The 27,500-nt window shown below is 36.9% G+C and overlaps 2 protein-coding genes across 16 annotated transcripts in view; one reads left to right on the forward strand and one right to left on the reverse strand.

Annotated features, from left to right (window-relative positions):
• LOC136828712 (neuronal acetylcholine receptor subunit alpha-7-like) overlaps positions 1–386 on the reverse strand; it is a 37,662-nt gene extending 37,276 nt beyond the window's left edge. Inside the window, exon 1 of one of the 7 annotated variants that reach the window (XM_067086851.1) lies at positions 147–386. The gene's annotated coding sequence lies outside the window, so the exon portion shown is untranslated. The other 6 variants (XM_067086855.1, XM_067086850.1, XM_067086849.1 and 3 more) reach the window with 6 other exon arrangements.
• The window catches only part of LOC136828715 (solute carrier family 22 member 6-like), a 133,278-nt gene that overhangs the window by 88,272 nt on the left and 17,506 nt on the right, over positions 1–27,500 (forward strand). For 3 of the 9 annotated variants that reach the window (XM_067086858.1, XM_067086859.1, XM_067086865.1), the window contains exons 1-2: positions 22,475–22,601; positions 26,538–26,635. The exons of 1 other annotated variant lie outside the window; for it this stretch is intronic. In XM_067086858.1, the coding sequence (XP_066942959.1) occupies positions 22,504–22,601; positions 26,538–26,635 (196 nt within the window). In that variant the 5' untranslated portion in view covers positions 22,475–22,503. Of the gene's footprint in view, positions 1–22,003; positions 22,234–22,271; positions 22,436–22,474; positions 22,682–26,537; positions 26,636–27,500 lie in introns of those variants that run through there. 5 more of the 9 variants (XM_067086862.1, XM_067086864.1, XM_067086863.1 and 2 more) reach the window with 4 other exon arrangements.

Below are 27,500 nucleotides of genomic sequence, written 5' to 3' on the forward strand. Positions count from 1 at the left end.
ACACAATTTCCTGACAACGCTTCCTCCGCGTTCTAATTACAATCTACACTACGCTTGATGACGTCTACACTGTATTATATAGCATTTACACATCACTTCTGGTATTGTTGTGATAATTACGCTTCGCTGAGTGAACGGACCCCTACCGAGTGTGCAGCTGGCTTATCCTTGCAATCTCCCGACCCAAGTTATCGTACTGGTAGTTGACGAGAGTCACCTCTTCGACTTCCCATTCACAAAATGCTCTATTAGAGTCTATTTCATGCGATTATTGCACTAAGTATATTTCCCTTTCATTCGTACTGCAGGAATGCCACGGATGTTGAACAGATAACCAAATATACTCGCAGAGACTAACTGTACCCACTGTTGCGTACATGGACAATGTTTGTAAACTATTTTTCTGGGCGGGAATAACTTGAGCTAATTTTACTTCCTGATAGTCATTCAGGTCGTTGAAAGCATCCTTACTGTTTATTCAGTTTATATCTGCTACAGACAGATTCAGTAATGACTTCATAAAGTGCTTTCGAGAGATTGTTCCGTTTTTTGCCCCATGCAAGAAGGGATGCCATATCTGGAGATGACTGGCAACCCTCATTGTGTGACCGAATTGGTTAATAGGGTGATTTTCGCGTTGTTTGGTCGTTACGGTTGTTAGAAGACGTCGCGTCGCGTCGCATCGGTTAAACTAAATGATAGCTTAAGGACATGCAAGCAATGTAAAACGGAATAATACAAGAGTGATGACTCAGTTCTGTCTTACACAAACATGAGCTGCGTCCGCATCAACATGAAGACAGAAAGCACTCGCAAAAAAGAAAGAAAGAAAAAGTTTTTGTTCTTTCGTGCATATACCGACGATGAAAGCAGTCCAAAGGAGTGCCTCTTCCGGTAATCACCAGGCATCAAGTTTTTAGCGTTTTCTATCCAGTTCTTACATGTTTTTTTTCCACAAACTTCCATTGTGAAACACCCCTAGTGGCTCAATCCCGCATTGTTGCACACCGTGCTTTGTGGCAACTCCACAGCCTGCAGGATGTAAGCCAATAAAGGCTTTAGAGGGTCGCGGCATTCTATGACCCTGTCTGTGCGTAGGTGATTCTCTGGGCAATGTGGCTTTTGTGACATGGGCTTCTAGTATACGTCATTAGTGCAGACTAGGCTTCCTTATCACGCTCCTTTCTCACGGTTGAAACCAGTTAATGTTTTTTAATTTTTATTACTTCATTTCATTTCTTTTGTACTGAGCGAACTGTGTAGCATTTCCCCACTGAGCATGAATTTAGTTCAAGGAAACTTTCTTTTTTTTACATTCAATTATTTTCCTTCACCATGGGGCGAGTCTGGACAGAACGCAAGACACTAAGTTTTGCCGCATTCCTACACCAACTGCTGGATCAAGGATGAACCACGTGTGCAGGAAATTTCCACAATGTTGATCACTTCATGCATCAACACAGAAGGCTTTCCAGTAGGGTGTCAAGGGGCCCTACGCACACTGCGCCATTCATCTCCCACTTCTTGGGTGTTGATTCTTTCGTTCTATCCATCCGACGTTTTTCAGGTTTTCATCTCTTCCTTCATCCTATCCCTTCCAAATTGCTCACTCTCTCCGCCAACCTTTCATGCTCCATTCTTTCGACATGACTGAACCATCTCGAATCAATGAGCCATCCTTTCACGTATGTCAATCATTTTACCACTTCTATATATCCTCAACATTTTTTCACCTTTCCAATCTTTCTTATGCAACGTAATTTGGGGCTACGCAAACTATTTATCTCTGTAGCTCCATTTTTCCCCTTTGTGCTCAACACCACACTTCACCTCCATAAAAAAAAGTTGGCTCTATAAAAATGCCTTCATACATTCCGATCTTGGTTTCCTCGCCACCTTTTATGCACACCCTGGTACCTTTCTTTCTTCACTTTTGCTGCGACTCAGTTCTCATTCCACCATCATTCGAAATATTTGCTGCCAAATAATTCCGACTCATGCTTCCAGTCACCAGCCATCCTCATAGTCGATTTGACATTCCTATCTAAGCTTTAGTCAACCTACAAACATTGTTTCCTATGAATTTTTTTTTTTTTTTTTTTTTTTTTGCTAATTTGGATTTAGATGTGGATTTAGAACAATTTTAGCTTGATTGCCCAAATGGCATCTTTGGGCAACTCCGGTAATTTGCATAATTCAAGATGGCCTCCAAGCACCAGCCTGAAAACTTAACTTTTATTCTCTTGTTCTAATAAAATGTACAATAGCTCTTATTATGGGGTTTCTTGTACAGAATCAATTAAAGTTTTCTCTCATTGTATACCTGTTCCCTATTTTCCCTTCTAATCTTCGTCCTGCTTTCCAAACTTTCCTGTCTTCATTTTTCGGTGTCCATGACCTTGGACATCACGCTGCCATACAATAATTCAGCTCAGCTCTTCCAATTACAGTTCATTCTTGTGTGCTGGAGTCTGGGTAAAAGCTAACTATGACTTTGATGAACAACAAATGAAAATGACACTTAACATTTATGATTCACTTTGTTCATATTTACTTTGTTAAAAGCTATCATTAGGTAGTTACTTGTAAGACTTGCAAGGATAGTTAAATCCAGTTATTAAAGGATCATACATTTTGAAGCTATGCAAGATTGTCTTTTGTCTCCTCAATATACATAACAAAATTCGTTTTATATGATAACTAAATTAGATGTATGTATTTTCCCATTCATCATGTGGATCAGGAAGACCATCCTCTATATCCTCCTCCTGACTCTCATCCTTCTGATTCGGATCCTCATCATCATCCATATCATAATCCCTATTATCTTTGGCTTGAACATATTGTCGGTACGTGTATGGATTGCAACAACCATCTTCACCATGGCAGTTGCAGTATGATGTGCATGAAAGATGTTCTTTGTGGCACCCACATGTCTCTGAGATGCATTTCTTATCATGCATTTTACACTGACACCGGATTACATCTGTTATGTCTGGTGGAGCAGGTACACCCTTAGCAATCACAGGAATAGGAATACCATCTTCAAACTCCCATCTAAATTTTGTGATATCAACTGAATTACCAGGCGGAGGTTGGTGGTCTGCTGCCTTCCAAGCATCACTTGCAAATGAGCCCTCAGCACATGATGCAACAGGTTGGGTGTTGTTGGAGGAAGGGTCATCAATTTGGGGCTTTCTGTCTTTTTGGTGTATATATAGTGTAAAGCGGGCAGATTCCAGATAATTTCCTGACTGCTGTCCATGTAGAGCAAGACGGAAGGGTTTTGTTGCTTCCATTAAATCAGCCTCTGTAGCAACCACTTCACCCAGTACATCAGCCAAGCCTGGGAAGTCCCCTCTCAGTAAAATATTTAATGCCTTGATCTTACCTTTACCGTATGGATATGAGGTTGTGTCGCATACACTGAGGGCATGCATGCCAAGGAGTTGGAGACATTTTGACCCTAGTTTAGCACAAGTTGCATTGATATTAACGACTGTCCCATCCCAACGCTCCAGGTGGACTTTGCACTGTATGTCCGCCCAGTATACCCAATATAGCAATAGGACACACACATCAGAATCATCACTAAGCACACGTATATCGTACCCTTTCTAATACTAGCTGCCTGAAGGACATAGGAAATCATGCTGATGTTTGCCTCATCGTGGCCAAATGCACCATGTCTGGAGTTTCCAGTGTCATAATTTCATTAACAGTGAAGTTATACAAGTTAGCCAGTCTCCGCTTCTTGCTCTTGCTTTTCAGAATAACATCTCGTTTCGGTAATGGTCTGGCAATGGAGAGCTCATAGTTGATGATAATATCGCCATTCCGGCGTTTTCTCTCATGATCCTTTGCAGATACATCTTGGTATTTGTCAAAGACAATGATTTTTTCAGTTCCAATTGGGTAGTGACTTAGGCGACCATGGCCATGGAAGCAATTAGATCTGATAGAATGCCACCATGTGGCCACACAATGTAAAACAATTGTGAAATATCTACAATGACAACATTTGCGGTAAATGGCAATGTCTTAGGCACACCAATGCATTTGACCAGCTGTGATTTGCTACCTTTACGGAAGCAACCATGTTCATCAGTTAGAGATGAGGACACAGCACTCAGTTCACAGGCAAAGAGAGGTTCAAGTTTCATCTGCCGACCCTGACCTATCACTAATAGTCGAAGAAAAAAAAATTCTCAAGGTGTATTACGGGCTTGACTGTGTTTCCTTTCAACTTTTTCTTTAAAACTGACATTGTCTCGATGGGACTACTGACTGAGTTGTAAAACCCATCAGGCGGACTTTTTCTAAAATTTCTTTCCATCTTTTCTCCGATCATAAGTGATTCAGCTACATTCACAAAAGCAGGTGCAATTTGGCCAGTGACAGGATTGTACAGATGAGGGTTGTGGTCTTCCAATATATTTTAGTCACATTCTGTTGAAGTATGCATTATTTCTTGAACCAGATGTAAAACCCTGATCTTTTAACACATGAGATTGACCAGCAATCAGAAAAAAAATATTAAAAATGGATTCTACACACAAGAAAACCCAGGAAAAGAGATATTGAACAGGATTTTACAATAAAGAAGAACAAAGTTTTATATTGCAATATGGCATATGGCGATCATCTCAGGATTGCAAATTGCCTGAGTTGCCCAAAGATGCCACTTGGGCAACCCAGCTAAAATTGTTCTATGACCCCACCAGAGACCAAAGCACGAAAAAAATTCATAGGAAACAACATTTCTAGGTTCAGGAGATGACAAATCGACTATTACTAAGATTCATTGCTACATATCAGTGGTTTCTGTTTAACCCATAACCTTACCCTTACCCACATTCACTTTCAAGATTCTCCTCTTCCAAAGACTTTTAAATTCGTTCACTAACCTCCTTCAGTAACCCTATCTAGAGATGCCATAAAAATAGGTGATTGGTCGTATCTTATGCTTCGGGCGGTAAGTGACGCCCCTAGTGTCGGGAGTTTCCGTTTTCACTTTCTCTAACACTGCTGTCATTTTTGCAGGTATGTGAACGAAGATGTAAATGGAAGTAAGGTGTATAACGAAAGTCTAAATGAAAGTAAAGTCTGAAAGGTACCATTACTTATTTGAATTACATGGAGGGTATGGGTATTGGTATTTGATGACCTAAGGTTTTGAGACTCAAGCCTTTTTATCTTCGAGTTTTCTGACTGTGGCTGTTACCTCTGATTTTTATTACTAATGGCTTTAGTCCCTTTTCATTGGGCAATATCATTTCGTGCTGTAATCTGCATACACATTAAAAATAGAGATATATGAGGCACAAGTGAAATACCTAAGACTGAAATAATTAGCAAACAAAAGCTAAAATGTATAAGTAGTTGTGATATGAAATATGAGTTGTTGTGTAAATATCTCATAAGTATTGTATAGATCTTAAACACAGAATAAATGATACATAGATGTATATCAATGTTACTTGTGGTATGTATTGTTTTGTTTCTTTTAATTAATTTCATTTTAAGAGTGCTGATTATTACCTGAGAAAAATCATCAGCCTTTATGATTTCCCCTATGAGAACCTTTTAAGAATGATATCAGTGTTCGGGAAAGTTCATATTTTTCAGAATTATCGAAATTACCCACTAAAGAAACTACGTAGGTTACCTATCTTAAAACTGCACTCATAGGCGTCACTTTGTGTGTGCGTGAGAGAGAGAGAGAGAGAGAGAGAGAGAGAGAGAGAGAGAGAGAGAGAGGAAGGGGTGGGGCGGGGGACTTACATTTGTTCGCTAGTAATTTTGTGACCAGATCATGAATCACATGGAATGTCACCTCCTGATATATTGCAAATATATCACACCACCCACGCGTCTCTAGCCGCTGGATGGCTATTAATTGGCTGAAGCTGAAAGGGATGTGTTGATTGGACAATTGGCATAAATGATGATCTGTCTGATTGGTCACATGGGTTTGAAGACTGGTAGTACGAGTTGTGACTGGTAGTACCAGCTGTATGGTATCAATAGCCTAGTCACGCAAGAACCAGTTTTACGGTCTTTAATTTTGCTTTTGTTTTGTCATGCTAAGTTTGGGAATAAAAACTGTATTTTGGTAGGACATGAGTTTCGTCTAGCCTTGATCTAATTTGAGCTATGACATGAGAGAGAGAGAGAGAGAGAGAGAGAGAGAGAGAGAGAGAGAGAGAGAGAGAGAGAGGTAGGAGATAAAAACTGACACTCCTAGGTTGACTTCGATGAGTAGGGATGATGGTGTTGACTTTAAAGGTAGGTTGTTTCTTGTGCTTTGAGATTTAGGATTTTGGTCATGGAAGAAGTCGGGAGAAGGATAAAACACACATACACACACATATATATGTACTGTATATATGTATTTTATATATACATATATATATATATATATATATATATATATATATATATATATGCATATACATATACATATGTATTATATATACATATATATATATATATATATATATATATATATATATATATATATATATATATATTTTTTATATATATATATATATATATATATATATATATATATATATATATATATATATATATATATATATATATATATGTATATATGTACATACACACACAGTGTATTAAACAGTGCATTTGAAGGGCAAAAGACTATGTATCAAAACCAGAAAGAACCTTACAACACAAAAAATTTGCTTGTTCTGCCTTATAATAATAGTATGAAAGATATCCTCATCTTCTTAAGAATTTTGGTGTTAATGTCGCATTTAAGAACAATACAACAATGAAAATGTACTTATCAAGAACTCCCCCAGACAATATTAAAGGTGTGTATATAAAATTCCGTGTAAGTCTTGTGACAACTTTTATATTGGCCAAACCAGGAAAGCACTGGAAAAAAAAAAGAATTGAACAACATAAGAAATGTGAGATATGCACAAGGGAACAGTTAGTGAGAACAATCATGCTATCAACTGGGAAGGGGCAAAAGGATTGTATATTCTAATAATGCACTGGAAAGGAACATCATTGAATCTAGCTTCATAAAAGAAAGTTACAACCATAATATGAATATCAGTCAAGGGATGTATAAACTTGATCCTTTAATATCAAAAAAGAAATTTGTAAATTGTTTAAACTTTAAGGTAGGCAGTAGAGATGTATGAAAATAGGATTATCATATTTGTAAACACAGTACGAGGGTAGTAATGTTAATGAGTTTCCAAACTCCGCCTCCATGACACCTGTCAGGTGTGGATCTGAGGTGGGGTATGGTCTGTTTATCAGCAATGTCCCCTGAGAGTCTATTGTGATTTTTAGCCAAATGAGTTTTAAAGGCCACTCCTACCTCGACACCGGCCTGAGTTGAGATATGGAGCCTCTAACGGTTGTGTATGTTCGTCAGTACTGTTCTTGTAGTATATATTTTGTGACTTCTCACACTCTGTATCAGTCCTTCGTCAATGGCTTGGATATAAAGTCGAAACCGGTCAGGACCTACACCCTGTTTCTTATTTTTCACCTGTGGTGATATATATATATATATATATATATATATATATATATATATATATATATATATATATATATTACAAATATTATATGCTGTTCGACCTCTCTGCTTTGATTTAGTAGAAGATAACCAAAAAAAGAGAGAAAAACGAAGACAAGAAAGCACCAAGGCAAAGCTTCTTCTGTGGAAAGCAGGGAAGGAAGCTGGTTGGCTGTTGTGTTTAAACACCAACTGTCTTAGCAGATTATAAGTTTAGTTAAGGGACCTATCCCACAGAGAAGGTTTCACTAGGGCCACCTTTAGTTAGGGTATCCCTGAAGCTCCCTTTTGCCTAAAACCCCGTACTGGCGAGTTGTTGTTATCTTTCAGGCTACCCGCCCGCTACAAAGGGGTGGGGAGTTGTTTACAAGCCACGACCCACGCTTTCGACCCCAGGTCAGAGAGGGTCCAGCGGTCATGAGCAGAGAGTGTACAAGTGTTCTCGCTCTCGCTCCCTTTCTACTTTTGTCTTTCTAACTTAGTGGAACCGACGAGGATCGATTCAGAAGACCCCGGGTGTCAGATGCAAGTGTGCACCATTGCCCTACGAGAAGCCTACCGAAACCTGTCAGAAAAGTTGAGTCTCCCATAGAAATAAACGAACGTGGGGTTGCCAGAGGTCACCAGGATTTGGAAGGTTTTGAAACAGAAAACGGAGATCGTGACACATGTGACTGAGTCGTCATCTTGACCCCTAAGGCCAGACGCTGGCGATCCCAGTGCCCTCTGAGAAGAGCAAGAAAGTAATCCTCTGAGGGCATAAAAACCAGGCGCAGCTGGCCTCACTCTTTACGGGCTGCTCTAGGAGCAAGAGCCCGTGCTGGCACAAGGCCAGCTAAATCTAAAACAACAACAAGGTCTCGCTCTCAGAACCCTATCAGCAGCAGATCCAACACACATTGGCCCTTGCTTGCTCCTTATTGAGATGACCCCATGCAGCCATCTTTCGGCCCCCAGTCACATTACCTGTGCATTCCCAGTAAAGTCACTCCTCCATGCCTGGTGCATTTTCGACAAGGCTCTCCATGGCTATGTTTTAAGGTAACGTTCCTGATTTGAGGTTATTTCCACAGTCACATAACTTTAATCTTTGACTGAATTTCATTTTCTTTTCTAAAGTGCGGTATCTCACAAAGTCCTGAATTAGTTAGCCCAGTGTGAATTTTTAACTTAAGTACCCCGCACAAGAATCGAGTTATCTTGGCACCATCTGTGCAACCCTCGATTGGCCCGACGCCATTATAATTTTCCGTACGTAACCGCTTTCATTTTCTAATTGCAGACGGTGTCGCTAGCTGCGGAAACAACTGCTTGTCTTGTGCTTCTTGCCGTGGAATTTCCACTGCAACAATTCTTCAGTGTCCCTTTCAAGAGGATTACCCATAGATTCTTCAATATTTGGACAATTGCTATAATATGTAACCATATGGTAGAACTTTGCTTTACCTACCTATCATTCCCCCATTCTTCTGATTGACGTGTTTAATTGTAAATATATTCCATTTAAAGTAAACCTAAGTGTTTATCTGCGATTGCAACACACTGCAAACTTCAAGCAACACTTCAAAGCAAAGCAAACCATGAAGTATGTCGTCAGATTAAAAAAAAAAACTAAGGTGCAATCTGTCATAGACGCACTCTTCGAAACTTTGTTGAAAGCGACGAACTAGAACGCACTAAGGAAACTAACGAGAACTAAGAAAGGAGACTTATAGCCTCAATACCTTGGAAAATATTTAATTGCTCTCCAGCCAAACACTTGTTTTCCAGTAAAAGTGGCTATCAAGTTGCTTCTTCGAATAATGAACAGTTTAGAGTAAGTAAACTCCTTCGAATACCCATCTGTATCATTCCTTCGAAACGCCCCGAAAATGCTTGGAAAAGTCTTAGGACCTATTAATCGTAAGCAGTTGAATTTGGTATTAACACTTAATATCTGAAATGCTAAGTATTTGCTTTAAGCACACAAGTGAATGTTATCTAAAATTGCTTGTACGCAACAAATTTACTATTTGTTTACCCTAGTTACTCGTGCATTAATTTATTCTCGAAACGAATAATAATTACAAATTTTTTAACAAATTTATTATTAATCCGTTTGGTTTTATATACACGTTCGTAAACAATTCAAATGAGGGAATATCTGTATAATTTACAGACGTCCCTCTTAGGATGACGTGAAAATATAACATAAAAAAACAGAATGGCACATTAGATGTGGCTAAGCTATATCTAGTGCATAAAAATCTCTGTAAATTATATAATCGTTTCATTATAAATATAATTGTTTTACAAAGATTCTCAAAAGCGATGAAAAATCAGTGAACATTCTATATCATGTTTTGTGAAAATATAATGGCTATTAACAAGTAGATTGGCATTGACACAACATATCAGTGTAACCTCTTGAAAGTGTATCCCCGTAGGAGGATAGTGCCGTCAGTGCACTTCATGCGGTGTACTGTACGCATTACTTAAGGCTCTTTGCAGCGTCCCTTCGGGCCCTAGACGCAACCCCTTTCGTTTCTTTTACACTACCTCCTTTTATATTCTCTTTCTTCCATCTTACTGTCCAACTTCTCTTAACAATTGATTCACAATGAAACTGCGAGGTTTTCCTCCTGTTACACCTTTCAAACCTTTTACTGTCAATTTCCGTTTCAGCGCTGAATGACCTCATGGGTCCCAGTGTTTAGCCTTTGGCCTAAATTCTATATTCAGTTCAGCAGCCACCGGGTCGGCCTTCCCGAAAGTCTCCTTGAATGTGACAGAGCGGGCCTTTCCATTATGTACTTTTAGAAAAAGAACATTTCTGTCAATGACCTTGCCGTCAGTGTGAATATGAATTCTTTTTTTAGTGCATCAGAAATTTGTTCCAGTGTGTCAATTATATTGCCATGGTAAAATCCGGTAATATCTATCGAATTATGTATGTTCTGTAAATGTTTAACTGGAATTTAATGATTCCATCGATGGGAATCTGAAATTTCACTGGATGTCTAAAACTTCATTGCTATATGTGACCATTAGTGACACGGTATTATTTATCGAATTCCGTCGATAAGGAAGCCTTTGTATGTTTATATTTTGTTTAAAGAACTTCATATTTCAAATAGTATATTTATAATCTATAACCACACATTTTTTTCAGTTGCAGCAATGTGGGGGTTATTAATGCTAGATAATTTGTAAATTATCTATTGCATGTTGACATTCTGCAAAATATTTTTCTTTCCACACTGTAAGTCGTATTAGAAACATTGAAAATCCTCTTCGCTGCAAATACCTTATCTGCTAATGATATCTCCTATTGGTTGTGCTTGTATGTTGTTTGTTACATCAGTAAAATACTTGTAATGTATTCCCAAATTCTGAAGAATTCGATTGCAGTGTTATTAACTTTCTGAGGAGGACGAGCACCAAAATAAGTGACCTGGCACTAGTTGGACGTGGAGAGCTTCATGTCCCCGTAATTGGAAACAACAACATGATCCCAGATAATCTTTACGGATCAGATGCTGCAGCATCCTTGAACACTCTCGAACCTGCATTGTTAAAGGGCATCTCATGTGCTGGATTGATGTCGGGTGTGAGTTTTTTTTTTATGCATGTCAAAAACTGCCCCTTTTACCACAATTATTTATACCCCTTTGAAATGATAATGAAATTCAGGACCCTTTATCCATTTGCGATGAAGTTACGGATCTGCTCTTTGCGACGGACTGACCACAAGAGAAATTTCTGTGGTTAATCTATAGATTGGTAAAATAAATCCTTACTATGATTGACTAAAAGTCCACAAATTTTGGTGACGTGTATATCTGTTAGAACAAAGAATTAGCCTGCCACTGTTGGTGGAAATTAACAAACAAAAAAAAAAAAATAAAATAAACTAGAGCGGATCCAGCAACCTTTATTAGATATAAGGACTACACGACAGTAAACATTTTCCTGACGGTACAAACACTGCCCTATCCTAGCTCTGCAACTTTCAACTGCCCCCGACACAATGCTCTGTGTCCTTATTCCCCACACTAAACACACGTCTCACTGAGTTTCAAAATACCCAACTTTATCTTTTAAACAAATTAATTACTACAAACTTCTCTTCAGCACCAAATTCATATATTTTCAAAACCCCAAGTCTTAGTATTTTATTTCTTCTCTTAAATTCTGTAATATCAAGACAGGGAATGAGGCTGCAAATCTCAAGCCCCCTCCCATATGGCAACTTTCTTACTGTACAAGGTAACGGGAAGCTATTACTTTCTTTCCCTGGCATCCCACATGAGTGAAAAGTGTGATTGCCACTGGCATCATGAAAGGAGGCTCATGTGCAGTTCAGAGAGAATTTTCTTACACGAGGGGTCAACAACCCTTTACTAAGCATACTTCTATGATGAGGCACAATGTACCCATAGCCTAAAACCACTGACTCTTCCTAGAATAGCAATCTCTAGGTTATATAGCTTTCTACCACTACAGTAGCAACCTTTGGTAAATTGCCCTATGGATGTACTTACCTTGAGGAGGAGAGACACATCCATCCATTAGGCACTACTCTGCCTTGGGATTCTGTGCATTAGAATTTGAAGTTAATGGCACTTGCTAGGGCACACTTACGAATGTAGCAGCAATCAATAATAGTGTGTTTTAGCCACATTCCTATTTTGACCCAGACGGCAAAGTTTCTCGTACTTACTCTTAATTGCGGGATAAGCAGGAGGACAACGATTTTTCAGGAAAAGGGACAAAATTATTCTTTCTCAGAGATCGATCTCCGAAATTAGACTGATAAGATAAGTAAACTTAAGGCCAAATATGCCAGGAGACTGAGTTCTGATAAATATATATATATATATATATATATATATATATATATATATATATATATATATATATATATATATATATATATATATATATATACATATACAGTACACTTGTACGATAATAAACCTTGTAATATACTTTTCTGGTTGCGTGTGTGTGGTCTTTTATATATATTATTGACAAACTAAGCGACAGTGATTTTCTTACATTTAACAGAACATTCTATATGATCGAAATTAGTCTACACACATAATTGTTTTAATTGTTTAACTACATTTCCCAGAGTGATGGTTTAAAGACCGTTCCAGATTCCATTCCAGAATATACCAGATGTTCACACCCCTGGAAATCAAGTATTTCCTCAGGCGACCACGCGGTCATTAACCACCCCATTACACAGAGACGATTTTTCCACTTTTTTTTTTTTTGTGGCCAGAATGGCCTCGCTGAGGCCGTCTCCTGGCAACTTTTCTAAAATCCTGGCTTATATGGTAACCAGTGCAAAAAACTATTGCACTTTTGTAACAAAGCTTTAATATATTTTGTGCAAAAAATACCTAATCATTTCAGTAATGAATTCGTAACTTAGAAATATTATTTCCTGACTTCTGACGCATGTACGTTTTAATTAGCAATTTCTGGTTAAACACCATATCTGACGTGGTATGAGGACCCAGACTTGTCAATAAAATTTAATAATACATGTATTCATTTGCGATCATAAAATTTCAGAATGCTGGTACCTGTATGACTGAAAATACTCATATTTAGTTTAAATCGTTCTTGAGCATACTAAAATAACAATCGATAAAAGTTTCACCGAAATTCCTCCCCCTCTTCAAAAAGACAATGTTGGTTGCTCCGAAGATTCTTTTAGTGTTTATTTTGACGTATTGCTTGTAAAAAAAAAAAAAAAAAAACGCCTGTTACTTGTTTTATCTTGCCATGACGACGCTTCCAGGTTTGACATACTATTCCAAACAGATGTAAACCTCATCCTACGTAGCAGCTATAAAAACGTGCCCAATTTTTACAAACCACATTATTTAAGTGACTGATAATCTTTCGGAACGAACTAGAGAAAGACTCTTAATTACAAAGAAAATACTTGGAGATGATATTTCATCTTGGATGCATACAGAAATACTTGATACAAATTCAGGAAAAAATGCTAATATAAAATCAAAACCGTTTAATTTGGAAACTGTTACCTCTTGTGAGGTATTTGTCTTGCTTCTGATTCTTTTAGAATCTTAAAGGTTGGTTCCCTTGGTTAGGGTATAGCTACAGGTTTTGAACACTAAGATTTTCTCTTGTCAAATCTTGCGGTTTTTACAGGATTTTTACGGAATTATCATAATCATGTGAGGCGCCATATTTTTAAAGGGTAGGCGAATCTGCTGCTTCAGGGAGAAGCAGTCTCCGCAAGTGCGAATGGCGATTAATCATGAAGCCGCAGCTTAGAAACTGAACCAGTGTAATTTGTGTCGGGGCGACATAAAGTAGGTGGTCCGAGCTCTGTGCACTTGTGTACGTGCTTACGATTTACGAACTTTTGCAATATTCAGCCGTTTCGCAGCTGGAAGATATGTGTCTTGGGTGTTTGATAATTCAGCACTCGATCGTACAGTCACCTTTCGGATTCAGCATTGACCACCTGTGACCTGAACCTGGTCTTGAGGGCCTCGGATGCAGCGTGACGTGGAGCGGTGGGTTAGTGTCAGCATGGAACCTTTGGGAACATTTCACACAGTTTTAATTGGATTTCTAGGTGTGTTAAACGGAAGCGTGTATTGGCTTGTGTGTTGTGAAAATCGCTAAGTGCGAAGGGCTCTTGTGAAGAGTTATTCATTCCTTTGTGAAAAGTCAGAGCAGTTAGACGTACCGGAACGCTCGGAAATCGGGATTCCCTCTTTGCTGAAAGAGTGAATATTGAATTTTGAAAAATTACTAACCTTTCCAAGTGTTTAACACAGACAATGATTATGTTTGCAGAGACTATTTCTTTGTCATTCTTTAATATTTGTGTCATGTGTTGTTGTGTGTTATTTTGGGTGAATTTTGTTTTTTTAATGGAGATGGTTCTGTTCCTTGAAGATGTTTCAAAGAAGTTAGAAACCGTAATCAGTCATGGCATATAGCCACCTATATGGGAAATGGAACTGGTAACAGAGTTGACGTTGAGAGTTATGGAAAACAGATTCAGAAATAATGTGGACACAGCTGGAGACTTGGCGGGAGACGGGAATTAATCCCCACACATTATGTTTTCTGGCCACTGTTGCTTTCGGGTTGTGGCTTAATGGGATTTATTATCTAACGTGCATAATTTAATTTTACATGACTTGTTGTTAGATTTGCACAATAAACTGTACTTTTGTAAGCTAGGTTTTGATTTACACCTTAGATATAGGAACAGGTCTGAGAGAGAGAGAGAGAGAGAGAGAGAGAGAGAGAGAGAGAGAGAGAGAGAGAGAGAGGAGCGATGAGAAGCCCAGGGGAGCGCTACCAAAAACACTTGCAGGTATTGGGGGGATAATATATGTATATATATGTGTGTGTGTGTACGTATATGTGTAAATATACGTACACACACATATATATATATATATATATATATATATATATATATATATATATATGTGTGTGTGTGTATAACACTGGTAATCTTACTCGCGATGATATATAATTCAGTTGTATTTCACACAGGAAAATGAAAAAATGTAAGTGGGTAAAAAATGCATAACAGTCTCGTGCGCCGATGGACCTTTTCTTGGAGCGTTCATTAAGGAAAGACAAATATTAACAATTTGTGCACCTAAAAAAGCAAATTAACTATGTGTGCACCTAAGAAAGCCCTCAATTCTTAAAAAAACATGTGGAATATCGTTACCAAAAACCAGTAGTTTAAACTGCTAGTTTTTGGTAACATATAACAGTAACATATAAAAACATATAACAGTAACAAAGTACTATAAAATAGAAACATTAGTTAAACAATTGAAAATTTCATTATGCCAAATGAGATAATATGTCCACCTGACATATTAACAAACGTACACATTGCACTGACGTCTCATAACTTGTAAAATAAAAGGACCTGTTTATATAAACCAGGAGATAAATAAAAATGTTGTCCTTTGCTGTGAAAAATGCAAGGTGTTTTTATCACATTTCTTTCAATAAAACCTGTGCTTTTAATGAAATCTTGGACCTGAGCCAGTCAATTTGTAAATTACGTGCACTGCTTGTATTATTGCTTGTATTATTTGTTCTAATATTTATGGTTCAAAACTCGTTTTCTGATTTTATTCCCAGATTTTATTATATAGAAACTTCTGCGCTTACATGGTATCTTATAACTAATTCCTTCATTGGTTTCTGGACTATTACAAATTAAAGTTTAACCAATGGTATTAGGATATGAAAATGTTGCACAAAAACCAAGTAACCTAACGGGGTGGACTGCACAAAAACCAAGTAACCTAACGGGGTGGACTACAGATTCTAAAGTGGGATGGTTTGGGGAAGAAAAAAATTCAGTTTTCTGTTTTACTCCTCAAATGAGCAAAATGTTTTTCTTGCTAATGTCAGACTGTAATCAACATCTCATTTCGAGTTATTCTGAATACCAACTTGATAATTGAAGTCTAATTCTTCAGTGTTAAATTCCGGATTGCAGATATCAAATGCTCTCAGAAATATCGATCTAATTGCTGAGAGTTTTATATCTACCCTGTGAGAGGAGTGATTGATAATTATGAGATTGTTATTTGTAGGTTTTATATGTATTTAAACTTAGAGTTAGAACTCACAACTAGCCTCACAGCTGTAACATCCAAGAATGAAATAATAATATTGTCTTCTTATTCACCCTTGAAAATAATGGAGGGAACTAAGTTACTGACATCTCTTAAAATTCTCTAAACGTTAACATACTTTTCAGTATAGCAAATACATCATTGACATGACTCACCAAGAAAATAATATTTGCCATAACTGATATACTTATTCTACTCCAATAAAATTTCATGTAAATATATCATATTTACAAAAGTTATGTGTATATACAAAATACAATAGCCTACACTCACACATAATAAATTTTATACATAACTATTAGGTAGATTCTAAACATATTGTTTTGTAATTACTGTAGAATATTCATTCCATATTTGTAAGTTATACCTAATGCTACCGACCCCAACAAGTGGTTCATCCTTTTAATCATCGAACCAATCACCGATTAGGTCTATTTTTCCCTCCGCATGGAGAGACAAGTTGTAAGCCATTAGTAACTTGAAAATGCCAGAGTGGTGAGACAGCCGTCGTGACAGAAAACAGTAAATAGAAATAGGAAGTTTGTGTTCTTCACCGAAAATTAACGCATGAGAATCGGAAAAAAAATCTCCGACGATATGAAGATTCTTGCAAAAAATCTTATTGATGCCACTAAAGCAATTGCTTTTAACGAAAATTGTCTTTGAGAAAACTTTGCTCTAAAAGTGTGTGTATGTATATTATATATATATATATATATATATATATATATATATATATATATATATATATATATATATATGTGTGTGTGTGTGTGTGTGTGTGTGTGTGTGTGTCGCAACTACAAGCATTGAGATTTGACAGAAAGGGTAGTTTTGCTATGTTCCTGGATTATATATGGATTACAGTATTTCAGATTTGACTTGCAGGTGCGAGCCGACATGCTGAAGCAACTAGGTTATAGAACGTTAGAAAAATATTTCCTAAGCTAGAATAACTCTAAGGGGGCCGTTCTGATTTGGGGACTAAATTAGGCAATGAGGATTTGTTGTCAGATTTTATAATAGTCTCAGTTTTATTTACTCCCTGAGATTATTGATAGATAACCATTTTACCTTTTACCAGGTTATTGACAATATATATATATATATATATATATATATATATATATATATATATATATATATATATATATATATAAAACAATCTGGGTTTCTGAGCCCTCAAGTTATTCATTAGGCATGAATAATTCTCAAGAGCATCCATTCATTCCACTGCCAGTGCCACATGAGTACTCTGTGCAGTGGCCCCTCCATCCAAGCAGATTTCAAAGCCCAGTCCCGTGCAAGGCCCTGCCCCAGTACCAGTGCCAAGGCACCCAATCGATCTCCCTCCCAGAGGTCCCAAAATTGACTCTCAATCTCTTCCAGTGCCACTTGAGTGCACTGAGCAGCGACAAGCTGCATCTTTCCCGAACAGCGAGCAATCTCCAAATCCTATACCAGTGCCTGGCCCTGCCTTAGTGCCAGTGCCAGAGCACGCCCAGATCTCCATTCGAGAGATCCCAGTTCGGATCCCCTCTCTTCGCTCGGCTTGGCTCCCCTACCAGTGCCGGTAAGAGAGATGAATTCTTCTGACCACAGCAGAAGCTCACTCAAAGGTGTGGCCTCGCAACCCATGCCTGAGCTGGTCATTGCAACCTGCGAGCCTCCCACGCCCTCCAGAACATCTTCCTCCCTTTCCCAGCCCTCCGCAGACACGAGTGTGAATAAGGATGCAGCCACACCTCAACTAGCCGATGAACTCAAGCAACTGCGACGACTTGGGGCAGAGCCTGTAAAGAATGCCCCTGCTCCGGCCATCAAAGAAGCCAATCCGGGTGGCACTAAGTTGTCCTCCTCAGACTTGTTTCGACCGGTTCCCCTACCAAGGAAAACCTTCAGTCTAAAACAGGTCCACGGAAGAAAATCATGGGCTCCAGATCGCCAAAAGAGAGCGGCTCCTTGGAACCTCTATCCAGAAGAGGGTGTCAGGTTTCCTCGCCTATTTAATTTCCTTATAACTCTGTTATTTATTCTTTTCCTTTAACATTTTTCCTTTCATTATTTTGTTCAATTCATCATATTGTTTTACGCCTCACAAAGGCTTATATTTTACCCTGGCTCCCACCCTGCAAATGCAGAGTGCAGTTGACAGATATCCCAATTTTGTAAGTCCTATGACTTCCCTTTGAGGCCTTTTGGGCTAAAGAATCAACCTAGCCACTTCCATAGGCTAAGGAATATAATTTCGCCATATTTAATCATCATCTGTTACAACAATTATTAATTACTTTGTATCTGTCATCTATTCTTTTGTTATTCTTTTGTGATGAATCTCGAGTCCCAGACTCGCAAATTGTGTAAATTACACACAATGTTATACCTGACGTACGTAGATGAGGGCCACAAGGCACCTATAGGGGTAGTGCCGTGTTGTAAGTATGCGTTATCAGTGCCTCCCAAAGTGAGATACTCCCTATTATTATTGTTCTTTTCCTAGTAGTTTGTAACCCCTGGCTTCCATAGCCAGTACTTCGTACTGATACATCGAATGTACTTATAGTATGTGCCCCTGGCACAAATGTTTATAGGGCCCTGAATGGCACTGAGCCGTCGCTCTCAAGTACCGTGTCAGCACCTGACAAAACCCACGAGTACTTGCGTTGTATTGCCTCCTCAAGGTATATTAACCGCATGAACTTGTTTTATTACTAATTAAGCAATAATCTAGCTATTTTATATTCATTAAATGACATTTATTATCATTTCTTAGAAAGTAAAATTATCACTGTTGCCAGCAGCGTAAATTAATTCCTCAGAGTAAAGTAAAAGTCATAAATGATTTCTTTTGTTTATAATTGACTCTTATATTTAGCAGAAATATTATATTTTAGAATAATGTACCCCAAAGGTCGTGAAGAGAGAGATTATTGCCTGTTGCAATAACGTAAATGTAGCCATTTCAACCCGACTAAGGGTGTAACTGCCATCAATTTTAGCTGTCCTCAAGGACAGAGTCCAGATTTTTGTGGTAATTAAGGTAAGTTGCATATCACCTTAGTATACCCCATTTATCTAGCAAGACCCCAGCTTTAAAATTCCATATATATATATATATATATATATATATATATATATATATATATATATATATATATATATATATATATATACACACACACACACGAACATTATGCTACAAATGTAATATGATGTCAAATTCTCAGAATAAACACCGAAGGGGATCCGTCAACAGGTGGACTCGAACCACCTAATTATGAGTCCACCTGGTGACAGATCGCTTATCACTTTTGAATTCTCGTTCGGTGTTTATTCTGAGGTTGAGTGAATTTGATATTAAACGACATTATTTGTAGTCTAATATTTATGAATATATAACATGTCACGGTATATGTGATAAAAATTAAACGTATATATATAAATATATATATATATATATATATATATATATATATATATATATATATATATATATATATATATAAAAAATGATAATACAGATGAATTTCAACTTTTGTTTTTATGGAATCCTTTTTGTTGAAGAAAAAAAAATCAGAAAATATATAAATACACGAGACAGTATCATTGTAAGAAGCTTTCTATGGCATGAGTTGAATAAAAATAAACAGTATCTGAATAACGAACAGTTATGAATGTGAATATTTTTACAAGATGAATATAATAATCTGAACAAAACTTTTATGACATAATTTCGGTAATTTACATGTGCGTGGTACTGTCAGATTATATGTGACATGATCATAATTACATTGGTACCGTATCATTTTCTCCACAGTAATCTAAGCAAACTTTCGGAAATATTTTGGCACTGCATCTCCAAGTGTATCAACAACGAATCTTTGATAACTGTTCATCTCTTCAACAATCAGTCCCATAAATTCGTTATTGAAAAATTTAAAAAAATAATCTACTTTCTTTGAATTTTCATTCATATTACATCTTGACATAATACCACTACCACTGCCGTCAAATACGAAATCTCTGGGCTGGAAATAACTGGCAACCACTCCCACTAGCTCTTCTCTCGATATACGTATGATACATCCGGACTGACGGTCGTTTTAAGAATTGCATCGTAAACGATCCAGCAGTAATCAAAGGGTTAATCTAATTTTTTTCTGATAAAAAGTTTACAATGAACAAAGTATGTATGTATAAGAAATTTATTTTTCATCATATGACTGGTACTGATTTATTATTAGATATTGTAGCATATAAAATGGTCGCCATAAAAAAATATAGACTACTAAGCCCATGCAAATGATTTGTTCATATGTATATCGTCATTTTTAATTGAGCATACAATTTTAAATTTCAACGAATGGCATGAAAGACCTTATCTAGCAAGATTAGAATACTTATCGAGCCAGATATGACTGACACAGTGCTGTATTACTTAGCCACCAGTGTAAACAGTATCCGTATCGTCAGGTAGGATATCATCACCTATAATTTTCTACCATTTCAAGATTTTATCATATGCAAAATAGAACAACAGCTGTCAACTCGACAGGTAATTTTTGTAATTATATTTTGATTTCGTATATGACTCAGTGGAACGGTGGGTGTCAGTGATACTGCCGGGAGTACTTAACAAACATTTTGGTTAACAAAATCATAATTGGAATGAAAATCAAAGAACGGCTGGCAGCACATCGGTCACCCACCATAATTCTCTGTACCGGCTCTCACTGGCTGTCCCTAGTTGCCTCTTCTCACTTGGGCCATATTATGCTAGTGTCAACAAAATCAAAGTGTGCCGCTATTCGTTGAGGGTTTTATGGTTACAGCTTCCCTCCTATCGCTTTGAAAAAGGGAAAAATCGTCTAGGAAATGATTTAGCGTTTTTTCCTCTTAACTTTCATTGGATATCCGTTGTCGTATGAGTCATATAATTACAATATAGGCCTAGCCCCGATTTTCCTCGGAATACTGACATCTCTGTAGATTGGATGCTCTTTTTTTAATCTTGAATGTTATTATCTTCAAGTAATGAAAGAATGAGCCAATTGATCAAAAATTGATATGTTAACGCATGTTTTTTTTTTTCCGACTTCCAAGCTTCGTGTAACCAGTTCTTTTTATTTGAGAAATATACTGACTTCAAGTAATAAGAATGTGTGTGCATCAGGATTCCACCGGCACAAACTGATACGGCACGAACTCATCTCTGTTTTGTGTAAATTCTCACTTTTCAAGTCTCTCGGTTTACTGAATCCTATTATTTTGTTTTTGTGCATAACATTGCGAATCGGACAAGAGCTAAATTACTTGTAATTATTGCCGCCCACAGTTGAAGCTGGAGGAGATGGCGAATGTTAGTTTTCTTCGGTGCCTTTGCCTATTTGCTTGTCTGTCTGTTTATAGGACAATTTTAACATAGGTGCGTCTCGTGAATGGCCAGTGATTCTTTCTAAATACTGAGTAAGTTTCATGACAAGCGTGGGGCCGATGGTTGGGGTGTGGTGGGAGTGGTTGGGAACGGGTTGAAGAGTACTTTTCCTTTACAATGCCCATATCATACAAAGGTACGTACATATTAGAGCGAAATCTCAATAGCTAACTGAATTCTCAAAATAATTCGTATCTTTTTATACATTTATATTGTTTCACTGTATTGTAACTTTTTTTTTTGTATTTGGCTCTGTTATGTTTTCCCCAAACACTCGGAATCTAGTAGTATCAATGATTATTACTCCGGACATTACAGAAGTCTCCTTGGTATTCTTTCTCAGTACTTAATCTTCAAAGAAATGGAAAATAAGACACGTCAAATAAAGAAGCAAACTGTTCCCTTCAGAAGAGAAAGTAAGCAGGCAGCGTGTACAGTTCAAGGGCGAGATCCTGCCTACGATCTCCTTTGGCTGCGGTTCTGCAGTATGTCTGACATTCTTGGTTGCAACACTCGCCACTGGAGCCTCGACGCCGCCGGCTGGTCAGCGGTGGCTGGTCGCTTCTGTCAGCAAGACTGTGAGTGAAGTTCGTTGCCAAATTATTCTGAGATGTGGTTTCATTTTAGTGTGAGCTCGTGAGGGCTTATTTTGCGCTTAGTTTTTAATCAGTTTGAGTTCATGCAACGTTTATTTTGTGCTGGGATTTAAGTGTAGGTTCATGTAATGTTCATTTTGTGCTGAGATATCTGCGTAACCTCAAGCAATGTTTATTCTGTGATGTGAGTGGGAGTTCATGCAGTTTATTTCGTGCTGTGATGTAAGCGTGAACTCATGCAGTGTTCACTTCATGGAGAGATACCTGCATGAGCTCATGCAATGTTTATTTTGTGCTAATTTAAGTGTGCGCTATCCTGTGCTGAGCTTGAAGTGTGTTGCATTTCAAGTGTGAGTTCATTCATTGTTCACTTTGCGCTGAGGTTTAAGTGTGAGCTAATGAAATGTTCTTTTTGTGGTGAGATTCAAGTGTAAGTTTTTCCAGTGTTTAGTTTGCAGTGGAATTTAAGCGTGAGTTCATGCAACGTTCATTTTGTGCGAAGATATAAGCGTGAGTTAATGAAAGGTTCATTATGCAGTGGGATTTAAGTGTGAGTTCATACACTGTTCATTTTGTACTGCCATTCAGGTGTCAGTTCGTGTAACTTTTTTGACCAAATATTTTTTTAAGTGCTAGTCCATGTAATTTTTTTTTTTTTTTGCAAAGCTTTATTATAAGTGAGTTAATGCAACGTTCATTTTGAGCTAAGCTTTTTTCTAAGTGAGAGTTCATACAATGTTTATTTTGTGTTGAGTCGTGTAATTTTTATTTAACCTGCGTTTTTATTTGGACACAAGACCTTGCAGGGTTTACAGTATCTACAATGAAAAACAATGATCTTACATGTGCTCATGTCGTGAGATCAAATATAAAACATGGCCAAGAAAACAGGCCTCTAATTGTCTCAGCTGTGCATGAAGATGCACATGCAATACCAGATGCTTCCCACATGCAGCATTTTGTAATTAACTGTAACTTCAAGTGCAGAGTCACTGACGTCAACTTCTTTGTAGTGGATCTAATTCCCAAAAGAGTAGAAAGACGCCTGATGTTACGATTAAGTATACCAGGAAGCCTCGCTTTATGAATATTCCATCCATGTAAAAAAATTTCTGCTAACTTGAAATATAGCTCTTCACCAAAGCCAGCCAATGATAAAGCTTCTTATCGAAGGGGGTTATATAAACATGTTATATAAAGTAAATGAAGACCACTTCAAAACACTGATGAGGGGGAAGACGAAAAAAATAAGTAAAGTATGTAAAAAAGGTGATCGATGATATATATATATATATATATATATATATATATATATATATATATATATATATATATATATATATATATATATATATATATATATATTATATTTAGAATTTGATGGTCACTTTTTACCAGACACGTATGTAATTTTATTAACCACATTGCCCCCTTACCTTCTAGAGTTCTTCAATTTCGAACTCGCGTCCGGAGTATCAGTATGTAATTTTATTAACCACATTGCCCCCTTACCTTCTAGAGTTCTTCAATTTCGAACTCGGGTCCGGAGTATCAGAAAGAGATAACGAAAATTACCTGTCCAGAAGAAAGGTATAAGTGTATTCCCGCTCATACGTTCTTATGTTTGTCGAATTCAGACACATTTACTAGAGCTGGGATAGAACACACACACGCATATATATATATATATATATATATATATATATATATATATATATATATATATTTCTTCGTTTTAACGTGCTTTTTCCCATGTTTATATGGGGGTAAGCACACACACACACACACACACACACACACACACATATATATATATATATATATATATATATATATATATATATATATATATATATACATATACATACATATACATATATATACATAGTATATATTCATATGTATATACAGTATATATTTATATATATGTATTTATGTATATATATATGTGTGTGTGTGTGGCGTGTGTTTGTGTGTATACATATAAATGTATATTACATGCTTTAATTTAAGGGATAATGATTGTCGTATGAAATATCCAATTGTCGGTGTCAGTCATCCTGTAAATTACAAAGGAGTTGCTGTCATTCTTTAACTGGGAAATTCTTCAGGGGGTTAACACGGGGAGCTAAACCCATAATAATGGCAAGAAACAAGTTTCGCAATGTTAGAGTTGAAAAGATGTTTGTGATGTCGTCTTGCTGAAGAATTCTTGTATTTTTCTGGTCCATATTGCATTTCGTGCTATTACAGTACATCTTTCCAGAAGAATATTGCGTCATTCAAGTAATCTATTCAGTGCTCCATAACTACTGCAAGCAGTGGTACGATCGCATAAGGTGGCATTTGTCATTTAACGTCAAATTGCAGGGTAAAACGGTTATTGGCGTGCCTTAAAAAGCATAACCTTATTACCTGTTTACGGTTTCGTTTTCCTTCTGGGAGTTTGAAGGATTTGCTCTTGGTATTTAGTTAATAATAAAGAAAAATAAAAGGTATAAAGCAAAAATCAAACGCTAAGAAATGAAATAACATTTTAAATTCTTCTGTAAGTTGATCTTAATGCGTCTTATTTGTGTATTATGCCGCCTATTAACGTTTCTTTGTGCTTATGATTGTCCATAGCAATCTTACATAAGCTAACTATCACTGATAGTTATCTTATATGTTATATTATCTTTGTACTTCTCTCCAAACAAACAAATAATATGAGTGTAGGTGCTATGTCTGGTGGTTTGTGGTAAACTGTTGTATGGGATCTGGAGTAAGAAACATTAACCATGCCATCTGAGAAGAAAGGTTGTTATTCACAATAATTTCAATTTTTTAACATGGTCAACTTTAAACAAATCTTGCAATTTCTTTAGCTGATGTGGGAAGCTCACATGAACAAAATGTATTGTCAACATGCCGTGCATAGATTGCTTCTTTGTTTTCTGTTTTGGAAAAAAAAAATGGTCTCTAAAGGTGCGTACACTCCTTTTGTATATCCACGTATCGTATCATCGTTGTATATCACCCAGTGATACGATACGGTGCACCAGGGTTATGTATGCACTTGTGTATCCGCGCGTCGTATCATCGTTGCGTAGTGCAACAGAATCATTCAGGTTCTTTTTGACTGAACGTGCAACAGGACAGTGCCACGCTCTCCGTCCACACGAGCCTGTAGCGTATCTTTGTATTATATTTTGACTCACAACGGTGCAACGCTTCACCCTTCACACTGTGCACAGCGATGACACGATACGTTGATATGCAACAAGTGTGTACACGCCTTAAACGTGCGTTCTCACTGCAAAACATGTCACAAAAACACTTAGGCAACTTATCGCATGCATATCACAAACAGAAAGAAAACAAGTCAACAACTACAAGTAGAAAGTGAACCTTTGGTAATTGATGGACAGTCGTACGAATCCCTAGTTAGAACTATCGATAAGTCGCTGTCTTGGATTCAGCCTGGTTATGATGTGTGTTCAATGAGTTACCAACGTGTTTATGACGTATTTTCCCCATGGAAATTAGAGGAGGTTGTGTCCCCTTGCCACGCCTTCTGTCAGTAGATAAAGTTCTGTATTTAAGGTTTCGGAATGGGGAGTCTTTTATGCATGATGACAGTATCTTTACGATCTTTGGTGGCATGTCAGATGATAACGTTTTATGGTCGTAACTACTGCAAAGAAGGATATCATGGTTGTAATATTAGATTTGTGAACATACCTTCATATTTAAGGATGCAAGAATGCTTGTACCGGCCATGTTCTGTAAGTGGTCTCTGAAATTGAGCTTATATACATATTCTTTATAAATGAGGCAATGATTCTTCTGAGATGTTTTACAAGTTGGTAAGTGGGAGCTAGAACCTGTGATATAAGACGAAGGCAATATTTGGACTGAGTATTTTAATGCTTCCATAAACTTTACTTGAATTACGGTCTCCTATGATTTTGGGCGCATGAAGATCACCCTGGGTAACATTCAAAGTTCTTATCATTTCATTAGTTTTTTGTTTTGATTGGTCTGTTGGGTCACGATCAATACATGAAAACTTATAGGTATTAGATAAGTTGGCATTAAGATTGTTCCTCTCTCTCTCTTTCTCATACACACACACACATATATATGTATGTATGTATGTACATATATATATATATATATATATATATATATATATATATATATATATATATATATATATAATATATATATATATATATATATATATATATATATATATACATATATATATATCGATTATCTGTAACGAAACATCTGTTCCTCAGTTTCATGGCCATGACGACAGACAAAGAACTAGACGATGTCCTGGATGCCATAGGATGTGGTTTATGGCAAATTCCTGTCCTGGTATTGTCAATTGTCAGTAAGTATGTTTGAGTGTTGCTATGCATAACTACGATAGTATCAATGTTTTTTTTCGCTGATTTGGTTCGCTGAAAAGAAAATAGTAGTTGCCATGTTACTTTTATTATACCACATCCAAATTTTATAATTAGTATTATAAACATGCTTTGTTTAAAGTGAAATGATCAAGTTATATTTTCAAGTTGTCCCTGCAAATATTTCATCAGTACATGCTGGCAAATAGTATAAAGTTCTTAGTCCCCACGTTCATAAAGATATCTTTGCATCAGTTACTAAAATACCTGGCCTGAATTGATAGATGTTATTCTAAAAATACGAGTAGGCTACTGTTATCAACCACCATTAAACGTTATTAGATTCACGATTATGTTAAGATTCAGTGTCATGACTTTTGAGTGTCATTCATCAAAAATTCGTTCTTAAGGTGATGTTTGAACATTAATTATCAATCATCAAGGTTCCTTACCTGACACTGTCTATTCATTCATTACCAAGGTTCTATTTATTATCATGATGTGATCCAAATACTGAGCTTCAATTGTCCTCCATTTCTTAGGTTATGCTTAAGATACCATTGTTTATGCTCCTTTTTTTGTCATATTGTTTAAGATACCAACAACAAGGTCCTTCACTTCCCATCAAGGCTATTCGTTTGTCAATAAATTCAAGAATTCCAGCATTAGCTTTTGGTGATGCAACCACACGTGCCAACCAATTTATGACTTAGATAACAGTTTCAAAGTTCTTTACTCTTAATTCCAAGTTTCCATTATCCAATCTCCCTCCTTCCCATCGTGTTTAGAATACCAGTATATATTCTCATTTGGCACAATACTCAAAATATCATTGTCAGTCCTCCTTAG

Source organism: Macrobrachium rosenbergii, chromosome 43, assembly GCF_040412425.1.
Source record: "Macrobrachium rosenbergii isolate ZJJX-2024 chromosome 43, ASM4041242v1, whole genome shotgun sequence".
In the NCBI taxonomy this organism is placed as follows: domain Eukaryota; kingdom Metazoa; phylum Arthropoda; class Malacostraca; order Decapoda; family Palaemonidae; genus Macrobrachium; species Macrobrachium rosenbergii.